The 20,822-nt window shown below is 45.7% G+C and overlaps 1 protein-coding gene and 1 long non-coding RNA gene across 4 annotated transcripts in view; both read right to left on the bottom strand.

The window, feature by feature from the left end:
- Positions 1 to 785: 785 nt before the first annotated feature.
- LOC136009085 (uncharacterized) lies at positions 786 to 4,737 on the bottom strand. The gene is made up of 4 exons (XR_010610317.1): positions 4,707 to 4,737; positions 2,581 to 2,658; positions 1,853 to 2,003; positions 786 to 1,708 (listed from the first exon to the last, which is right to left on the bottom strand). It is a non-coding gene; the product is annotated as an uncharacterized LOC136009085 (long non-coding RNA).
- A 12,791-nt stretch (positions 4,738 to 17,528) lies between these two features.
- The window catches only part of ARPP21 (cAMP regulated phosphoprotein 21), a 422,740-nt gene continuing 419,446 nt past the window's right edge, over positions 17,529 to 20,822 (bottom strand). For all 3 annotated transcript variants that reach the window (XM_065665400.1, XM_065665399.1, XM_065665398.1), the window contains 2 exons: positions 19,398 to 19,549; positions 17,529 to 18,249 (listed from right to left, as the gene is read on the bottom strand). In XM_065665400.1, the coding sequence (XP_065521472.1) occupies positions 17,992 to 18,249; positions 19,398 to 19,549 (410 nt within the window). In that variant the 3' untranslated portion in view covers positions 17,529 to 17,991. The remainder of the gene's footprint in view (positions 18,250 to 19,397; positions 19,550 to 20,822) is intronic.

Consider the following 20,822-nt stretch of genomic DNA (forward strand, 5'->3'; position numbering starts at 1 on the left):
TATCGGTTGGCAGGTGGTGAGCGGTTGCATTCTCTCCCCTTGTTATTTCCCTTATCATTATTATCACTGGTGGCAGCAGCAGTGGTTTGTGTTATACCTTAGTTACTGGGCTGCTCTTATCTCAACCCGTGGGAGTCACATTCTTTCCATTCTCCTCCTCATCCCTTCGGGAGTGGGGGGAAGAAAGGGGGGGAGTGAGCGAGCAGCTGCATGGTTCTGAGTTACCGGCTGGGCTTAAACCACGACACTTCGTTAAATCAAAACCTAAACACTGGCTACTGTGAGGAAAACTAATTCCCACTGGGGAGGTGATGATCAGTGCTACCTTTGCTGCCAATGACAGCGAGCATGTAACCTAAGAGAACCTGCTCTTGAAGCACAGGAGGAGCGCAGCAAGCACCAGGAAGCCCTCAGTCAAAGTACATTAACATATAGGAATCCTTGCACTGATTCTCTAAAAGCACCAAGTTGAAATTAGCTTGGAAAAAATATGGAAGATTTTGGGAAAAGCAGGTTTAAACATGAGTCTCTTTCCATGCCCGATTATGCTGTACTCCCTTCTGTCAGTGGCTTAACATGAGAGTAGTCACAAGCAGGTTATTTGGAAGAAAAAAGGCTTGTATATTAAGGAAATAGTCATGCCTGGGTTTTATACAGCAAAATACTGCAGAAACTCCGGTCACCAATTTGCATTTGCTAAATGCACCCAAACACACCACGCCTAGAGGCATTCTGACTTCCATTGCCATCATTCCCCATTCTTCACAAGCTGCTAGAAACAGTACTTTTCCAACTTAAGGCAACATGGCTCATTACAGTCAGAAAGAGAGAGGAGGCAGGAGAGCACACGTATTTCTTAAAGGGCTATAACAAGAGGGAATGAAAAATCCTTCAGCTCCATTAAATACATAGCATATAAAAAATTAGCCAAGTTGGAAGCGCCTGCCAATTACATGGCCAAATTAAATACAGATAATTGGTACAAGATAATTGGTACTAAGTTAAGCTCCCATCTAAAGGGTGGTGAAATCACAGATGGGAGAAGTGAAACGAGGAGGAGGTGTAAAGTTAGCCCTGATTATGCCTTGTTTGACTTGACCATTTGAACAGCTAATCCTCTGCTAACATACCTGTTTTCAGAGATACCTCGTTTTTTAAAAGGCTGAATCAGTTTTTGCCTAATGTCACACTCAGCACAGCTTTGATCTGATCTCCAGGTTTGGGGGGTGGCGGCAGGTTGTTTTACTCTGCTTCGGATTAATGAATCTTTAATCACATTGATGGGGAAAAGTTAATAGAAAAATTAATGGAAACACAACATCAGTGGCTGTGATTGTGTAATGAATAATAATAAGGAGAACAACAGATGCAGGCTGTTTGATGGCCCAATTTGAAATACTTCATGCCCAATTACAGACACTCATTTTCTACAAGGCAGACAGTTGGATAAGAAAGATTATGATTTTCTGCTTTATGACTACCATATAGAATACCTAAGGTCATAACATGGATGATTTACAGGAAACAATAGTTCTCATAGGACAGTTGTATGAAAAGGAGCCCAGTTCTCCCCTGCCATGCAAAGGTACAAGCAGAAGGACCCCAGCGAGCCTTGTGAAGGCAAAACATCCCAGGTAGGCCTTGCTTTACAGCAATCACAACGAACAGAAGAGTTTCTCCTTGAATTCAACGCCCAGATGCAGATTTCCTGGTGAAGGAAGGAGGCTGGGGTGTAATCATGTCCAGCACATACTCCCCACCCTTCTCCAGTCTTTCTTCCCTTCATGTCCCTGCCATGCGTTGTATCCATGCTCCATCTGCACTCTGCTTCTCTTGCAAAAAGGAGACTTACCCTTAGAAAATAACCACTCGCAGGCCCTTCGTCTTGGTAACATCCTCTTCTGGGGTCCTAGATGGCTACCTCTTTTACCCAGGCAGAAATACAGTTCTACCTTATACAAGGAACTGCAGGATCTCTGTATTGCCTCTGCTCCACAAACCCCCTGGTTTTAATGATAAAAGAGAAAAAAGCCATAACAAGAGGAACGACCCCAAAACCAGCAACCCCATCACCAAAGTCCTCAATTCAAAACCGCAAAGTACAACACTATGGTTTCAACTTCCTCTATTAGAACCCCCCAGTTTGTAGCTTCTAGGCCAAACGTATCTGAAGGTGAAATTCAACGGGTGGTTTTTACTCCCCTGTTTTCCTAGGTTGGGTGGTGGTTCTGCTTATTCGGGGGGTTTATTTGTTCTATATTTTCCAAACTGAAACTTAGTTCAACCTCTGATGAACTGGTACTTGTGAACTAGCAGATAGACTGTTGGGAAGTCTGGAACTGGATGTACTTCAGGCACAGCAGAAGTTCAATATGACTTAATGACATAAACCACTTTCTGAATGCTTTAAGATAAGCCTGCAAGATGACAAAGTCCCTGCATATCAGTATAAAGATAACTCAGGTTGCTGCTGATACCAAAGAGGAAAGTCTTTGAACCCAATGCTAACTGCATCTGCCTGTGGTCTACGCACAGGGCAAAGCACCTCAGAAACACAATTGTTTGACTTATTAAACTCACCTGAAGTTTAAGGTCACTGCTTTAACAGGATCTTGTTTAGAGACTCTCCCTCTTATTGATTTGGGTAGAACATAAGGGCTAGGAGTGGAGTTGAAAAGAAAAAGCAATATGATTTAAACTAAATTACTTCTCTTGCTACCCAGGGCAAAAATTCAATGAGGTCTGAAATAGGTCAAATCCTGTTTTATCAGCTGCCACCTTAATCAGTCTGGATGTGGGAAGCTGTTAGCCACCCATATGGCTGTTTTAGCTAAACAAGATATTCTGTATTATTGGGAGAGGCATTTTCAGGTTCATAAAGGTGTAAATAATAATTTTTGAGAGGGCTGTATCAGAAATGGGTTTCCCGTGTTTCACTGGGTGCCCTACAGGCACAGAAGATGACATTGATAAAGTCTTACAATTATACACCAGCAAAAAGGGGTACACATCAAGATTCATATCACGTTAGCTCACCTAGAAGGCCTTACTGCCAGTTAAACAATAACCTGGTACCTGCTGAGACCGAAGGAGAGCACAGGCTGTATTGAATCAGAGCAAAGTCAATCCAGCACTCGGTTCCACCTCTGAGCATGATAAAAGCACTTTAGGATGAGTACAAGGCTGGGAAAGCATTTCCTGTGCCTTCCCCACAATACTTTTCCAGGATTTAAGGCTCAGAGGACTTTTAGAACCAGAGACAATGCCTTTCTCTACATATTATCCAATCTTTCTTCCTGGAGCTTGCCTATAAGTCGTGGTCAGCAGTGGCAGCATGGGGCAAAGAATCCCACAGCTTCACTTTGTATGGTTTAAAAAAGCCTTCTGAAACAGCCCAGAAATAAACAGGGAAGGAGCCTCCGGAAGTTATTCCTAGACAGGGAACTGCATGCTCTCAACCTCCCACTGGAGCGACAGGGTTTTCCACTGTGTAAAGAAATTACTAGCTGCAGCATTAGAAAGAAAAGACAATGTTATCTGAAGCAGTGCCAGAATACCTCCTGATCTGTTTGTTCAGGGTGCCTGTAAGGTACAGTGAAACAGGCAGGACTTGCATAACTCATAAATGCACGGCAGAAGAACACACAAGCCCATGCCACAACAGTGTGCGTGCAGTACGTATAAGTGAATATAGATCTGCAGTCTCAATTCTGTAATCATTGATGCAATCTAATGCACACAGCCGCTTTTCAAGTTCTTTTTATATCCTTTGCTAATGTCCTCTCTGCTAGGAGGGAGTAAAAAAAGCACAGCCATGTGCTTAAAAGAGACGACTCTGCTTCTACTTTAGCTATTCCCTATAGTGAAAAGCTAAGGAGGCCCAGCATTCAGAAGATTAAAAAAGAGAGAGAAGCAAACACACACAAATTCCTTAAAGGTCTGTGGGGAGCCAGCAAACAGAGAACTTTAGAGCACTGCAGGTGAACAACAAATATTGCTTGCAAAAGGGCTCCTATCAGGTTTTCACTGGTCATTATTGCTAGGACACTCCTAAAAATGGCAATGTGTGTACTCATGTTAAGGATTTCCACTGCTGAGATAGTCATGGGTCCTATTTAGCACCCATTCTACAGGAATACCTGCAAGGGCACTTCTGTGAGGGCAAGCCCACCAGTCCATCACAGCTGCAGAGCATCTACCACTGATTGCACACAGCAGCAACCCTTTGCAGCTGATTGCTCTGCCCAGCAGCTGGACTGAGCCAAACTAAACAAGAGCAATTAAGCAGGGTGTGAACCCGAGTGTGGAATAGCTCAGGGACTGCAGAGATGGGGTTGACCAGAGACTCAGGCTACACAGCAGTAGCATTAGAGCAATACTCTGTAGTGAAGTCTCGTAAGACCTGTAACAGGAGGACCAGTGAACGAGGAGAAAAAGGCAGGGACCCAAATTCAGGGTAATGCAAGGAAAAGCTTTGGACCACACAGGAACTTTGCACCACTGCTCACAACCCGACCTCCCAGAACCCACATTATCACCTTAAAAGCATTTATGTCACAATAGGAATCGATTCATTAACGCAGTACCCCTGCTTACTACAGCAGGAAAAGCTTATCACTGCTGTACCAACATGCAAACCAACCCCAAACCATCATTTCTCAGATACCAGAATTACCGGACACAATAACTAGAACCAGGACTCTTACCTCTTTACTCAGCCCACCATTTTGCTTCCTTCTGGAGGAAAAGACCTAAGCTAACAGGAAGAGCAATTATACACAGCTGCCCCATCAGCATCACCAATGGCTGTAAGCAACCTGCAGCTGCTGCCTAGCAAAGTCAAGCCTTAATCAGAGAGTGTCAAGCCCAAGTCCCCCTGAAACAATAGCAAAACTGAAGGATGTTTGTGGAATAGAGACTTTGTGCTTGTTAGTGTTCCTCTGAGGTGCATCTGTTCAAAGATTTAGTTCATGAGCAAAAGCATAACAATCGACTACGATGCTTCCCCATCTCTTTCTGATTTGGGAGTGTTCCTGTAAGAACAGAGAGGCAGCATGTGGGGACACTGGCACATTTGCTGCTAGTTAAACCCTGGTTCCCTGCCTCAGCCTCTTGTAGAAGATCCCGGTGATAGGATGCACAAAGTGGGTCCATGCTCCTGATACAGCTTTTCAAGCATCAAGCTGCCTGCTCAATTGCTTAAAAGGGTGTTCTCCGGGTAGCTGAACACCAACTATGAAACACAGTCGGGAAAACAGAGCTTTGGATCAACTCCTGTTGCTACAGAGGCCCCACCATCTGTGTTTAATATCAGATCAAATCTCTATGCTACAGTCACCTCAGAAAATCTAGCCAGATGTTTGGAGATTAGATGGTCTCTAAGCACTGGGTGGGCATGGCTCCAAACCATGCACACAGGGGCATGGGGACAGAATGTCTGTACGGTTTTATTGTCATCCCTGGATGAAAGCAACAGGGTGGCACAGTGCTTTGGACAGGATTCCTTGACACAGAAGGTCCCCTTTAAGCTATATTTCCTCTGTTTTCATGCTTAGCTTTGTATTTGCACAAAATACCACTGATCATCTTGATGCTTTTATACGCGTTTAGCTATTACACATGCATAAAATGCACCCACAGGGACGTGGACCTTGGTCACAGGCCCCACAGACAACCTCGATGTATGTGTCCATGTGGGAGCATGGTGGGAAGTCGAGATGAATGAGCTACAAAAGAGTGACACTGGCATACAGGAAATCACAACGAGCCCTCTTGCATGCCTCTGTGAGTCAGGAGACCTGAAATCTGTTCTTATCGCTGCCACTGAACGGTGCCCTTAGCTGGCTCATTTCCCTCGGGTCATTTCTTCTCCTCTTTCCACTTCTTTGAGATTCAAATTCTCCAAGGGGATAATTTCACAGACCAGCTCTGCTGCTGAATGGAGCCATCATTTCCACTGCCTTATCCATAAAGCATGTATAGTTGTGAGCAAACCATGGCATTGACCCTGCTTAAAACAATGTGGGTTTGGGTTTTATTCCTGGTTTTGGGACTGCTAAGGGCTTGTGCTGGGGGAAGAAGAAGGGCAGGGAGCAGAGGCAGAAAGCTTGTTCTGCCCCTTGGCTGACAGGAGCTGGTGAAAAGACCACCCATACACATGGTCTGCAGCAAGAGGCAACCTCCTGACCTGCCTGGGTCTGAGCTGATCTCAGTCTGAAGGTCACAGCCAACAGGGCTGGATTCTGCCGGTGCTGTTTCTTGGTTTATACTGTGATGCACACTTGGAAAAGCTAAGGAGCCACAAGGAGCCACAGCTGGGTCCGGATAACGGTGCTCATCCGCCCTGAAAACATACCTGGACTCAATACTACCTGGTGCCTTACCAATCCATCAGCACCTGGAGAAGGCTCACAAGCTGCTGAGGTGCATAACCCCCTCCTCATCCTCTGTGTTCACTGACACACCGTTGAAGAGGGAAGCAAAGGAACAAGCACAGGGGAAACATGCTTGAAATCGGGCAAACCCAAGATGTACTTCAAAGGCTTCACAGCACCAGGCAGAAACAGTACTGCTCAGATGTATTTAACATCATATTAACACTCAGCCTCATACCCTAATGAGAAACAGTGTGACATTACTTATTCACTCTAAAATAGTTTATTGCTGTGATGGTGAGGCTGAACTATGGCTCCTGCAGAATCTTTTCTTACCAGCTGTAATGAAGCTGGTTCCACAGGAGCTCTCTCCCAGTTGTAATGAGCTGCCTGTCTCCTGCCACTGTGATTCAGTGAGAGAAATAAGACCAGCTGAGAAATACTTTATACTTTGATCTGTCTCAACAAATCAGTTCAAGAGCTCTAAAACAGAAACCCCAGGGAGAGGGAAGGGGAAGAGAAGTTCAAGCAGGGAAGTTTTAAAGCTGTGTTTGATTTATTTCACCAGAGCTATGATAGTTAAGAAAATCACGTCTGTCCATCTTTTTTGAGCTTTCTCAGCTCTCTCAAGCCTTACTACATTCCTAACTTTAGACAACTTTATTTCAGAGATAACCAAAGGAACAAGTGTCTATGTATATATCTATAGCTATATCTGTCTATATTGTCCTGGGTTGTGACAAGAGTGATGGTATATTGAAAAATGTGAGATCTGAGCATGACGTGAATGGTATGGAATAAGGGGTGGATACTGTCCTGGGTTCAGCAGGAGCAGTCATTTTTCTCCTTCTCAGTAGCTGGTGCAGTGCTGTGGTTTTGACTTTCAGCCTGAGAACAACGCTGATAACACCGATGGTTTCAGTTGCTGCTCAGTGATGTTCACTCTGACCAAGGACTTTGTGAGTCTCCGGGAGGAAGCAGAGACAGGACCCCTGACCCAAGCTAGCCAAAGAGGTATTCCATACCACAGCACGTCATGCCCAGTATAGAAACTGGGAGCAGTTACCCAGAAGGGTTAGATCCCTGCTCGGTCGGGCTGGGTATCGGTTGGCGGGTGGTGAGCGGTTGTATTCTCTCTCCCCTTGTTATTTCCCTTATCATTATTACCATTGGTGGCAGCAGCAGTGGTTTGTGTTATACCTTAGTTACTGGGCTGCTCTTATCTCAACCCATGGGAGTCACATCCTTTCCCTTCTCCTCCCCATCCCCCTGGGAGCTGGGGGCAGGAAGTGGGGGAGTGAGCGAGCGGCTGCGTGGCTGACTGAGCTTCAACCACGACATATACATATATATAAAACCTGACATCTTGAAAAGTCAGGCCCTATAAGCTACCCAAGTCGAATTTCTCCTGTTGCCAACATATCAACGACCCTGTTATCTACCTCTTAGGAGAAAAAATGAATTGAGAAAAGAAGTACGGTAAGAGAAGGAAGGGGTAGAGCTCTGTGCCTTTGAAGTTAAGCTGCTCTGAATGAGCAAGGCATGAATCCTATCTCTGGGATTCATCCTGCACCCTCCTTTGCAACACTGGGGATGAGGAATTCGTCATAGCCTTGAGCATTACCACGCTGATGTCTCCTAGCCTTAACATGGAGGAACTTCATAGTTCTCTTGCACTCTTGCACTCTTTTTGTTCTCTGTTTTATTTTGTTGCCTGCCAACTTGCTGCCAGATCTTGGTCAAACCCCTTCACCCAAGTGGCTCCATCTGCTAAGAAATGATGAGGCTTGCCTCCTTCCACAGGGAGTGTACAATGAAACATCTGGGGAACATTATTATCAAGAGTTCGGTGCTATTGAAGAGGTTTTGCTGGATAATCAGCACTTCCCTGAAAGAGGGTAGAAATTTTAAGACTTTTAGTAAAAGAGAGCAAGAATTAGCAGGCAAAAACCAGATTTCAGTTATGAAGCTCCACATCATCAGCATCCAAAGCTATCCTCATTCCCCTGCATGTCCGTGCCACTATTGCTATTTCCAGCGCACACAGGGAGTCAAATCTGTGCCCAAAGATGGCCACAGATGTGCAAACCAGTGGTGCCTTAATGCAAGTTCACAGCTGCAGCTCACACTGGCATCACTTTGTGTAAAACAGGGAATTGTAAGGACTTTGGAAATCCAGCCCCTAGTTTTCTTGCCTATGTTTTGCAATGGACAGCACAACCGCACACATCCAACCACGCTGCTCTTTCAAGGGGACACACCAACTGAAGTCACATCTGGTATGTCATGTATTTTAACCAAAGGCATATTAGGTAGCCTGAGTGCCAACAACATGTAAGATAACTTCTGTCCGGGGGGATATATGTTTTCCACTGTGTTGGCTGATTTATACTTTTAATACCACATTCTATTTCCAAGACATTTTGTAGCTGTAAATTTTGTTTTAAAGAAAAGAAAAAAAAACCCCACCAAAACCGAAACACCTTAGGAAAGCTTGAGTTTAAAATCTACAAAATTCAGAGAGAAATTCAGAGATGGCAATAGTGCTTGAAAAACAACTCTGCCTTTCTCTTCTAATTGATGTTCAACGGCCAATGGCATTTTAAGGAAAACGCACAGCTGAGAAAACACATCAGAAGGAGACAAAGAAAACGAGTGAATAAATCAAATCATTCAAGTACAACACTAAATTAACTAATTACTTTTACTTGTCCTTGTCGGTGATGGTGTTTGCAATGTCTTACGTGTGCTGCCATCCCTGAAGATGTGCAAGGCTGGATGCTGTTCTGAGCAGCCTGATCTAGTTGAAGTGTCCCTGCTCATTGCATTGGGGTTGGAACTGGATGATATTTAAGGTCCTTTCCAACCCAAACCGTTCTATGATTCTATGACCAAAGCCCAGCAGATTGCCCGTGCAGAAGCCTCTCAGCCCTGCCTTGTCGCCATCCTCAGTTGGACCCATGAGGACACCGCTCCTGCTTGCTGGAGCTCTGGGGAGAACAGTGCTGCTGTGACTGAGGTTGGAAAAGCAACGCTGGCAAAGTTGTTCTGCCCATCCCCAGAGGGCTCTGCTGCTTCTAAAAGCCGAGTGTGCGCAACATTTACACTGCTCACCTCACCTTACTTCAGCACCGGGCTTTGCCCAGCAGTTACCAGCCTTGGCTGGGAGGAGGCAATGGTGCCTGCTGAAGCATGCCTCCAGATTCCAGTGCCACAGGCACAGGGGGCTCTTAATGCCTGCTTCGGCTGCTGTAAGCAAGCAAGAGACAAATGCAGGCTCAAGTGTCGCAGCAGATTACGGAGCTGGATGCCTGCTTTATCGTGGCTCCAAGCTTCGCAGATGCCAGGGTGGCTCGGTCCACACAAGTGACCAGAAGGTCACATAGCTGCGCGTCTAGGGCCATCAGCATTAGGAGCTATTTGCAAGCTAAGTGTGGATGTGAACCAAAGCTGACTGACAGGAATGTGCATCTGTTGAGGCAGTTGGGCCCCCAGATGACATTTGTTGCTATCTGGAAGCCACCAACAGTGTGGGGCTCTGCTGTCAGGGTTTTAAATCCCTTCATAGGCTGGTGTGGGACCCAGATCCTCTTACAAGCTGCCAGCCACTATTTCACTCTGAAGCGGACCAGCTGAGCAGCCACACACAGACAAATGGCTGTTGAGGAGAAATACAGGGGGCAACAGGGTGAAAAACAGAATGGTTGCGACCCTTGGTTTTCTGGGATTCACAGGCACGGTGCACTGAACTGAAACCCCTCGCTCCGTTAGCTGTCAGCAGCAAAGATCACATCCCAGCACATCCCTTGGTCTTCCCACAGCTCAGGATCTTACTCTCTCTTAGTAAGCCATAGAAATAAGCCACTCTGTGAGAGAGCATCCCAGACTTCCAGGCTTTTCCTCCAACTACTACCCATGAGACACACTGCGCTGATTCGTTTTTAAGAGCCTGTGCTCCACTTTGGTAAAACATCAGGGGGTAGAAGTGTGTGTTTTAATGACAGTGGGTGCAGGGTGCTGGCAATCCAGCGGTTGTCGTTGGTCTACCTGGAATGATTTCTATGCCCTGGGTATCATTTATCCCACTTCTCACTGCCTAGAAGTTAGATGTCAAGCTGCACTAATTATCTTGGCTCCCCTATTGTCAACAGAGAGAGGAATGGGGACTTGCTCGGAGCGATTCATTCCACCCTAGAATATTGCATCCTTACAGATCTCTGTAAAGGATATGTCTTCATTGTGAAAACCTGAGAAGAATAGCTGTTCTTCTATCGAAATCAGCAGCAGCAAAGGGAAACGCTCATTGTCGGTAGCACAGGTAGAGAATCTTTAACGGTGTCTTTTCTGCCTGTGTTTCTGTGTGAGCTCAAAAGATCGGTCCTCTCCCACAGACCCAGTTCCACAGTGTGGTTATTAGCATCTCTTTCATCTCCCTTCTGGATCTTAAAGGTGCCAGAGTGTTAGGAATCCTGTTCTTACTGATCTGATACATAGTGCTGCCCTGGAGGGCATACCCTGTGTGTGGCCACCACTGGCTTTTTCATGCTTCCGCTGTACAAAGAGTACCACAAGAGTGTCCATAGGAGGCATAATAGGCACTGAGAACAAGCAGTCAGGATCTGACTTCACTTCCAAGCCACACTGGTACCAGGTCACCCATGTGCCTTCACAAGCAAGCACAATGGCAGGCTCCATGCTTTAGACAGCAGCTTCAGAGACTTTGCCATGCTCATCCCCAGGGCCTCATCCCACATGCCCAGAGCAAGCAGCAGCATTTCAGCTGCCCTGAGCCTCCCCCCATGCTCCCCAAATCAGCTGCCATCACACCTCTCCTACTGTATTCAAGTCATTTGTTTTCTGTGGACCATGTTTCAAAGCCCCTTTAGCTCCAGCTCCCAGCAATACAGGCTTGTTCACCTGGAACAAGCAATGCAGTGAGGAAGGGGATAAAAGATGCAATGAAATTCCTCTTTTAGCCCTCGCAGCATCCACAGAGCTCATCACAGCAGAGCTGAGCAAAAAGACCTTGGCATTTCCGTTCGCTCGCAGGTATTCCGGTTGCTTTGGAATGCAGATTGTTCGGTTCTCACAAATACAGATGCATTTCTTCGCACAAGAAGTGTTTTAGAAGAGCCACTCGTACCCCTGGAGTTAAAACACACCCCTTGTTTCACACAAACAAGCTTTATTGATGGGATGGATGCTGTCATCAATGCGATTACGGTTAAATCGCTGTTACACCAGAAGGGTCCTCTGCTGGGTGAGGGGTTTGGAAGAACTGCAGCTTCCCATTTACACACTTGTACTCAACACCATTTGTTACTTGCTCTCACTCACAGACATTTTGGCCAACCAGACACACACGTCTGCTCAGACAATTGGCTTTTCCACTCCCAAATCCCCCAAACGACATTCATCCAAACCCCGACTATTTCTGAAGCCAAGAGGGGCCGTGCTTCTAGTCCTGCACCACAGAGCATCTCTCTACCAAACACAACCCCAGTCCAGGGGAGCGGAGAAGCACATGAATAAATAATAGAACAACTCTCAGATCAATTTTTTCCCCTGTGTTTTCTGAATGCTTCCTGTCCTGAGCTCATTCCACTGCTGTGTGACAGCTCTGATGTCTGCACCAGCTTCATTCACACATCAGCAGTAACTCCTTCCACCGCACGCCAACTACACATAATCCTCAAGGCCCAGCGGACTGGGAAGATAAAAATCAAGAAATACTTAAACCAAACCGTTTCCCCTCCCTCTCCATCACCGGGACAGCAGGAAGGATCCAGATTTATCCAAGCATCCAGATTTAGCCGAGTGTCCTATGTACAACTTGGACCCCTTTGTCGTTTCTGAAACACTCCCTGTTAATTTCAGCTTGGTGGAAGACGGCAGCGAGCCCCATGACATGAGGTTTCCTGATATCCAGGCCAATAAAAGAAGCGTCAAGCTGTGCACAGCCCATAGTCATGGGAATACGGTACCCAACAGGCTTATGCACCCAGTAGGAAGCAGGGCTGTGGATGCCTGAAGCAGCTCTGTATTAGAGCACGCTGTGTGTTTCATCTGTACAGATGAAACAAAATGAAAGAGTGGCCATTAATGCAAGCAGGAGCTTGGTTCGAGTGCCGCATGTGAGCTCCATGCAAACCCATTCTGGCTTGCTCCACAGGACAGAAATCTCACCTCAAGCTTAAGGGTGGTCAGGCCTTGGCCCTCACTGAAAATACGGGTCAGGTTGATTCTGGATGCTCCCTGGTCTCTGTTTTGCTTCCTGCTAATGAGATTAAGGGAGAGCGTTTGCGTGCATTGCTCTAAACTGCTGCTTATAGGAAGCTTACAAACATCCAGCACTTAAAGGTGTGATCTCCTTGCCTTTACAATGGCTGGCTCGGTGTGAGGCACTGACAGTGATGTGTTTTCTCTTCCCTGTGGAAATATCCCCTAATGTATTTGAGGAGCTTTTTTATCTGAAAGGCAGAATTTGTCCAGATTTACCATTTAAAGTTCAATCTCAACATCAGGGCTTTTTCCCCTCCTTGGTTCTTAGATAAGACCATCTATTGTGCAAAGAACTGCATGAAGTTTTGCACATCAAAGGGCTGTACGGTGACCACCCACCTCCTGACAGCACATCCCATGACTAATCATGCCTTCAATGAATCAGCAACCCTGAGTGTGGAAAACAGGAGCACGAGAACGCAGGTTCACAAGGGATTCTGCAAACCCTTTGCTTTTAAATGAAATGCTTCAGGAAAGAACAAGCACGAAAGCTCTTTCTTACACGCGCATGCACAGGAGCCCTTTTCCCCCACGTTCCACCTTGCAATGAGATTTGATCCGGGTGACATCAAAGTTAACAGGAGCTAAGCAGAAAACTTCCAGTTCTACTACCAATTCACTTGGTTCTCCTACCATACACCTACAACAGCAGAAATAGAATCACAGAATCATAGAACAGTCAGGGTTGGAAAGGACCTCAAGATCATCCAGTTCCAACCCCCCTGCCATGGGCAGGGACACCTCACACTAAACCATCCCACCCAAGGCTTCATCCAACCTGGCCTTGAACACTGCCAGGGATGGAGCACTCACAACCTCCCTGGGCAGCCCATTCCAGTGCCTCACCACCCTAACAGGAAAGAATTTCCTCCTTAGATCCAATCTAAACTTCCCCTGTTTCAGTTTGAACCCGTTACCCCTTGTCCTGTCACTGCAGTCCCTGACGAAGAGTCCCTCCCCAGCATCCCTATTACCAAAGCATTTCATGCTCGGCTGTTTGCCATGTAGATAAAAGCAGGTTTTTATGATGGCGGGGATGATCTGGCATAAACTTGCAAGCAAAACCTGGGTATGGCAAGTGCCTTGATTCCCACCCATATGATTCACCCTCAGGGCTAAAAACCCCAGGTAGCCTTAGGAGCTGTGAAGTCTGCTTTTTATCTCAAGATACACAGCACTCCAAGAGGCCCTTTTAAAGTGTTCCTCTTGGGAGGCATCCAGTAGAGTTCAGTGGAGACAATTTCTGTACTGAGGAGGGGGGGGGGCATATCTCTTTGCTATAACATTGTCTTCTCATTTCCTTTCCATCACTGCCTTTTGTTAAACTGCATCCACAGCATTAAAGGCAAAGAGGTTTTGACTTACTTTCCTAAATCTGCAGCCTCCAAAATTATTCCTTAAAAACCCAAGGATGGACGGAGATATCGCTGTATAGCCCAAAAAGGCAGCATGTGCCATAGCTCAACAGCCCTGTGAGCTGAAAGGACACTGACCAGTGTGTGTTTTGCATCACTTTAGGGAATGCCAGTGAACAGTGGCACTGGAGCACTCAATGGCTATGGCAGGGCCACACTGCACAGCAGCTAATGGGGCAGAGCGCAAGAGGCTCTGGGCATGCTGCAGCCTCGCCACGCAGTTCCATTCCTTGCTGCTGGGATAATTCATGCAGTGTTCCTTCAGTAAAGGAAGCTGTTCACACAGAGCTAAGCAGAAACATAAGGGAATGCAGTTTTAGAAGGAAATCATTGCCTTCTCGGGCAGCACAAAGGGCAAAACAATAGCGAATGGCATCTGGGTTCTATTAGGATGTACAGCCACTGCAAATTACAGCCCAAATGGATTAGACCCACCTAAAAGGCTGATAGTGTCAACTGGTGCAGGCAGCTTAATTCAGGATATGCCTCTTCCATTTCTAAGTGCAATGTAATTTAAAAGAGCAGTGGTAAATTAAGTCTGTGCGTGGCCTTGGGAGAGCTTTCCATCAGGTTGAGCATACAGAAAAGGAGAAAGCAATATACAACTACCAAAACAAGTACGGAGCAGGTAAAAGGAAAATGCAGACAATCCCTAGCACTGCAACAGGGCTGAGCCTGCCCAGTTCCAAGGGAAGAGCAGAGAAGAATAATGAGAGGAGCATGTCCTGTACATCACTGCTATGAGATGGACTCTGGATCCAAGGTGACCTGTTTCCAAGTTGCTTGAACTAAGTTGGGCCAGGTGAGTGCGAGAGCTCTCCCCTTACAGAGAGTGCTATAAAGGATTTCAAAGCATTGAGAACAGTGTGCTGAGCTTCACCTACCAGTTTTTGCTACGTGTATTTGCAGGTCACTTCTTTCTAACTCCTCCTCCTCCTCACCTTTTGACAATGCTGAAACACCTCTGGTTTAAGAGCAGAAGGCCACCGAGCAACCCAGCTCAGAAAACTTCTATTAATGAACAAAAAGGTTAGGAGAAAGACATGAAAATATCGTACAGAATTACTTCATTGCCTTCCAGTATAAATTCTTCAGCACAAAGCAAATCTGTGCACCACCACGTGAGATTCTCCCCCATGTATATGATACCTGAATAATTAGGGCACCCTCCACAGCTAAGGGAGATCAAATTCAGCTTCCTCATATGCCTAAGGAGATTCAAACTCTTTGGAGAGTGAGACAATCAGAGGATGTAGGCCACGCTGGGGTGGATGGCTGCGACCTTCTCCTGAAACTGCTCGATTTCACCTTAAAAAGTCTCATTTCAGCAAGCATGTGCATTAATGTGCAGGGAGGGGCTGCTGCCGCAAGGCTGAGATGTCAGTCAGCAGCATCCCTGTTTCCACAGCCACCTATGGGTTTTACACAAGCTGGTCATTGAAGTGCAGAGACAGGTAAGTCATGGGAGCTTGTGGCCATCACCATTGTCAAAACCATGGTCAGTCATGGGATATGCTGTTTGCCAAGGGGACATGACCAGGAGTGGCACGAGGACGCAAGGAGGGAGATGCTCTCCTTACAAGAGCAAGATTCCTACGCTCTGCTCTTTGACTCCCTTCCCCATCACTACTGAGACCATCTACAGCCCAGCTTGCCATCGACTGATGATGCTGAGAGCAGATTTTTTTCACCACAGAATTCACTCATCGTTCTCTGACAAGAAGGAAGATCAATAAGGTAACAGCAGTGCTTCAGAGAAGAGATGGGAAATAAATACAGTGATTAGCAATGGGTCTCTTCTCTCCAGACACTGCATTCACAGAGGTTGCCCTCCCTCCGTTCTCCTTCAGCCTGGCTACACACAACCTGCCCTGCACAAAGTCACCTGCAGGTCCTTCCTGCTGGACTCTGGAACCTACATGGAGAAGGACACCCGTTCAATCAGCTGTCAGTCATTTGGCAGCAGCAACCCCATGATGTGTCATTATAGGACAGAAACCTCCATAGTATATAAAACATTAAAAGGAAATAAGCCATACAGTGCAGCGCATCCGAAACAGGAGATCAGGGTCATAGGCAAAATTCAAATGCAGTGCCTCCATTTATAAAAGGAAAATCAGTAGGCTCTCCCAAAGCCTTGCACATCTAATTGAGGAGTGAATTGTGTTACTTACCCGCTCACGTTCTCGACTCTTAGCAAATGATGTGATTACACTACATAAAATTCAGTGTTTCTTATAATCCCATAGCACTGGATTCCATACTTTGAGACACATATATATAAAAAAGACTGAACTCTGGAAGATACCTGTTCATTGCATTGCAAAGAAATAGGTTTGGTTTAATTATAGGTAGTAGCTCTTCCACTTCAACAGCAGAAGTGTGTAATGGAAAAGCTACCCATCTTAAAAGTAAAGTAAAACCTGTTTCACATTCAGATGAACAACGATCAACAGCTTTGCAGGCTGCTGTCATCTTGGGTGCACCTAAAATTACACTAACACATAGAGATTTCACACACAGAAGGATCTCAGGCTTTTTCATGACGCATCTGCCCAGTTCTGTAGTGCTCCACTCGTATTTGAAAGGTGTTTAAAACAACGCAGCTCAAGTGAAAAAACAACACAGGTTTTTGCCTGGTAAACACATTTGAGACTCAGATGCTGCCATCACTGAAGCGGAATGGGGAATTCCATGCAGCATTCATGAATGAAGAATAATTTATCAGCACAGGCTGGGAATTGGAGTGAACATGGACATAATAATGAGAAATGCCATAGGAAATAAAAACAAAGTTCTAACAATTCCTGGCCAACCACTGCGCTGCTTGTTTTAAGAGACATTGTTCATCCCCACCACTTGAACATGATGGACCAGCTACTTGCAGCCATCTTTTTGCTGCAAAATGGCTTTATACTTGGAGTATCAATAACTGGGTTGAGTATGTCTACATGGCAGGAGAACTGTGGTTGCTATGTCAATAGCAACTGATCTTCCAGCCAGTCCTTTGTCTTAGACACAACTGTTGCATGGCCTCTTGAAGAGGTATGACTCAGTAGAGGCTCGTAGCAGTGGTGAATTGTGTTTGTGACATTACAGGTCCTAGGGATTGGAAAAGCACAAACTTAGCTGAAGATGATCTGGTACATCCTGCCCTGAACACGTTTTAGTGTTTACACTGCAGTGGTCTTAGCTCTTATGGTACTGCATGCTGAGATGCAGGTACATCACCCTCTCATCAAACTCCGATCAGCCCAATAAGCCTTAATCAACAAGACAATGCAGAACCAAAGGGAAGTTCACTCACTGAGAAACAGAGAGGAGACCAAGCAGGTGGTAGAAACATGACCTTTCTCCATGAGGTCAAATAGCTTTATTGTGATTAAGCACTACAATACAGTATATATCCATAAAAAAACCTCTATAGTGTATATAAATTATTCCTTCCATTCAGTAATTTTTTTTTTTTTTTTAATTTCTTTTATTTTACCATTTCCATTACAGCTTTGGTACAATGTGATTTTCTTATATTTTTAAATACTTTTAGCTTCACAAACTCAACACAAAGTACAAAACTAATCCGAATCGGGGATATTACAATCTACACAGTGGTGTTCAGTGGTAGGAAAAAATCTTACCTCAATGAATTCATGTCACTAGCTAAGCTATAAAGGCATACCTAGCAGACATGACAAAAATATGCACCATTAACCAGCAAACATCTTTTTTTTGTCTTTTTTTTTTCAAAACTTATTTGATTTTTAGTTTTTTTACAGACTTTTCCAGCAGCAAATCACTTGAGCATAGTCAGTACTTCTGTCCTCAACTGATTATCCTGTTGTGTTCCTCTTCGTTTGAAGGCCATGAGTTATTAGTCAGATAATGCACCGCTATCCTCGTATATCCACACGGAGCCAGTGTCAGTACTTGACCTGCCACCCTGCACTGTTAATGCTCGCACAGTTTGTCCTGCAGCTGGCAGAAATAACTGGAACGTTATTGGAGGGGCAGTGTGGGGCGATCAGCCGTAGGTTGTTCTGTGGGGCAGGAGGTATGACATTACAGTAGACAGGCATTCCAGTGGCTGTAAGTGTTCCTTGACCTGATTGATTAGGTAGCATGATTGGTTGTTGGTATGATTGTTGCGGCAATCCTTGAGAACCCTGGGTCATTGGCACCTATATGGAATAAGGAAAGACGTAGGAAACAAAAGAGTGATTACTAAACAAATTAAAGTAGGTCCCATGTATTCCCTACCTTCCTTCTAGCTGACATAGAAGCTTCCTTCTACCTTCCATTCTAGCTTGAGTATACAAGATGCTCTGCCAAACAGTGTCACTGTCTGCTGCTCAGAACTGTTCTTACCCCAAGGACTGTGTTAGAGAAGGGCTCAGGAGAAATCCCTCTGCTACCTGATCTGTCAGGATGTAGCTGACTATGAAGTTCTGGGATCAAGCAGAACACTCAACCCTGTTGTATCCAGGCCATCTAAAAGGTCTAAACCCTTTAACTTGGCCATCAACCTTTAAAACACATTTTCAACATGGCAATTCTGAAGATGCAAGGGGGAAAATTTACCCACGAGCAATTCCCCCATCTCCACCTGGGTGGCTGCAGTGTTTTCAGAGCAGCCGGGGGAAAGGCTGCTCACCCAGTGCAATCTGTTCAAATGAACTTGATGCCATTTAGAGTCTTAAATTTCCAGAGGCAGCAGCAGGAAACAAGCACAGGCTCCCTGTCAGGAGGTTCTTGGTGTATCTCATAGAAACCAGGTATAAAGTCTGGGTAAAAATCAAGCCACTGCCTTCCTTCCCCTCAAACCCCAAACAGCAGAATCCTATCTGGCTACAGCTTGCTATGGGAGGGATGGTGAGATCCTTGGCAGGACTCGCCCCAGATGAGTAGTTTTTATTGGATGAGCAAAGCCTTCAGCTTCATTACAAGAAACAATGCTGCACTGGCAAAAAAAAAAACCCCCAACCAAAAACCCCAACCCAACAACGATGCTTTGTCTTTACTTTCTTTTAAATTCACTTTCTTTGCAGGAAGAAGTAGAACTCCTTCATCCTTTGTGACGCTCTACCTGCACTGCAGGCTGCAAGGAACAGTTCAGTTGAAGTACTCCCAACTCAGAATGAACATCGGGAGGAGCAGGAATATACAACCAGGAAGCAAAGAAACCAGTTTCAGTTAGAAACCCATTTATCCAGAGGCCTCCTGCCACACACTGCCCTAATGAAGTAATAAGACCATTCTGTGATATGAAAGCTTGATTCAATTAGGCGCTCGCTAAGAAAAGCAGTCTTCCTTTAGGGCCCCCGAGTACCTGATAAGACGACATGGCTGGATACTGCACCATCATGCCTTGCACCTGATTTCCCTGTTGATTATTCATCAGGTTCTGGCTTTGGGGCGGCTGCTGCATTCCCATGAGACCCTGGAACCCCTGCTGCTGGTTCGGCAGGACAGGCTGGTAACCTGGAAGAAGATAAGGCATCTTCAAACGTCCTGTTGCTTCGAGGGGCAAGATTAAAACTGTCCCAGGGAACAGCAAGTGATCCCATCCTTTCTCCCCGCATTCATCAGAAAGTTGCTCTGTTTCTATTGAAGCGTTACTGGAAGTGAAAATGGAAGGGGAATAAATAAGTGCTTATTTGGCCTTCACAGTTTAATCTGGTAGTCTTCTTTCAGGCCATGATTTTTCTCTTACCCTCTTAGCTTTATGGTAACGCAGCTCCCTGGCATCATGTAAACAGAGAAGGCTCTGTTTAATCAAGGAGAACATCTGTATACTTATTGGTTCTTATTTGGCAAGGGCTTTTTACACTATTAGAGAGTATTTTCCACCCTACCAGTTTTGTGTTTGGCAGAATAGGAAAACCATCAATTGAGGAGTGTCTGGTCCTCCCCACGGCTTGGTGGGAGCACTGATGACACACAAACGACTGCGCAGGGATGAGAAGTTGATGCTTCTGCTTCAACCTGAACCTCTGTGTCCAAAGTCACCACAACACTGCAGGGTTTTTGCTCGCATGGCTCCTCTAGGACTAACTGAGAAATGGACAAAGCGTGGATGATGTGGAGGGCAGGGTGATGTGCTGGTGAGGCAGGAGCATGGATGGGAAATGAAGCTTGAGCAGTGAGCGGCTCAGCAGCAACGCTCTCTAGCCTGAGAATGAGCCTTGCTGGGTGGAAGTGGGCTGCTGGGGGATGCTGCTACTTAGGGATGAGGGATTTTGCAGACAAAGTCGTGAAAGGGGGAAAAGGGGAAGGGGGGAAAGGGGAAGGGGGGAAAGGGGGAAAAGGAAAAGGGGGAATAGGGAGAGGGAATAAAGGAAAAGGGGAAGAGGAAAAGAGGGAAAAGGAAAAGGGGGAAAAAGATTCCATCCTTGAAAAATGCAGCCAGCCTCAGGCACTACAAATCCATGAATAATTTCTCTCGAAGACATCCTGTGCCCTTTGGCACTTGTATTTTTCAACATGCAGCAATGCAGCGCACTGCTAACCCTGTGGCGATGGTCTCAGAACAAGCATATTTCTGGCAAAGAAGAATTATCGGAAGGAGCAATGCTGTGTTATGCTATATGAAAAACGTGTGTCACGTTCCCTCCATTGACATTCATGACTACAGTACACAGCCCAATACACTGCACAAATTGGAAATCATCACCTGGGTATTTCTTCATTATGTAAGAAAAATAAAGTAAGGAATGTCTCTGTTTCTGCCAGCCCATTGTCAACTGACAGCTTC

Source organism: Lathamus discolor, chromosome 2 (genome assembly GCF_037157495.1).
Source record: "Lathamus discolor isolate bLatDis1 chromosome 2, bLatDis1.hap1, whole genome shotgun sequence".
NCBI classification, from domain to species: Eukaryota; Metazoa; Chordata; class Aves; order Psittaciformes; family Psittacidae; genus Lathamus; species Lathamus discolor.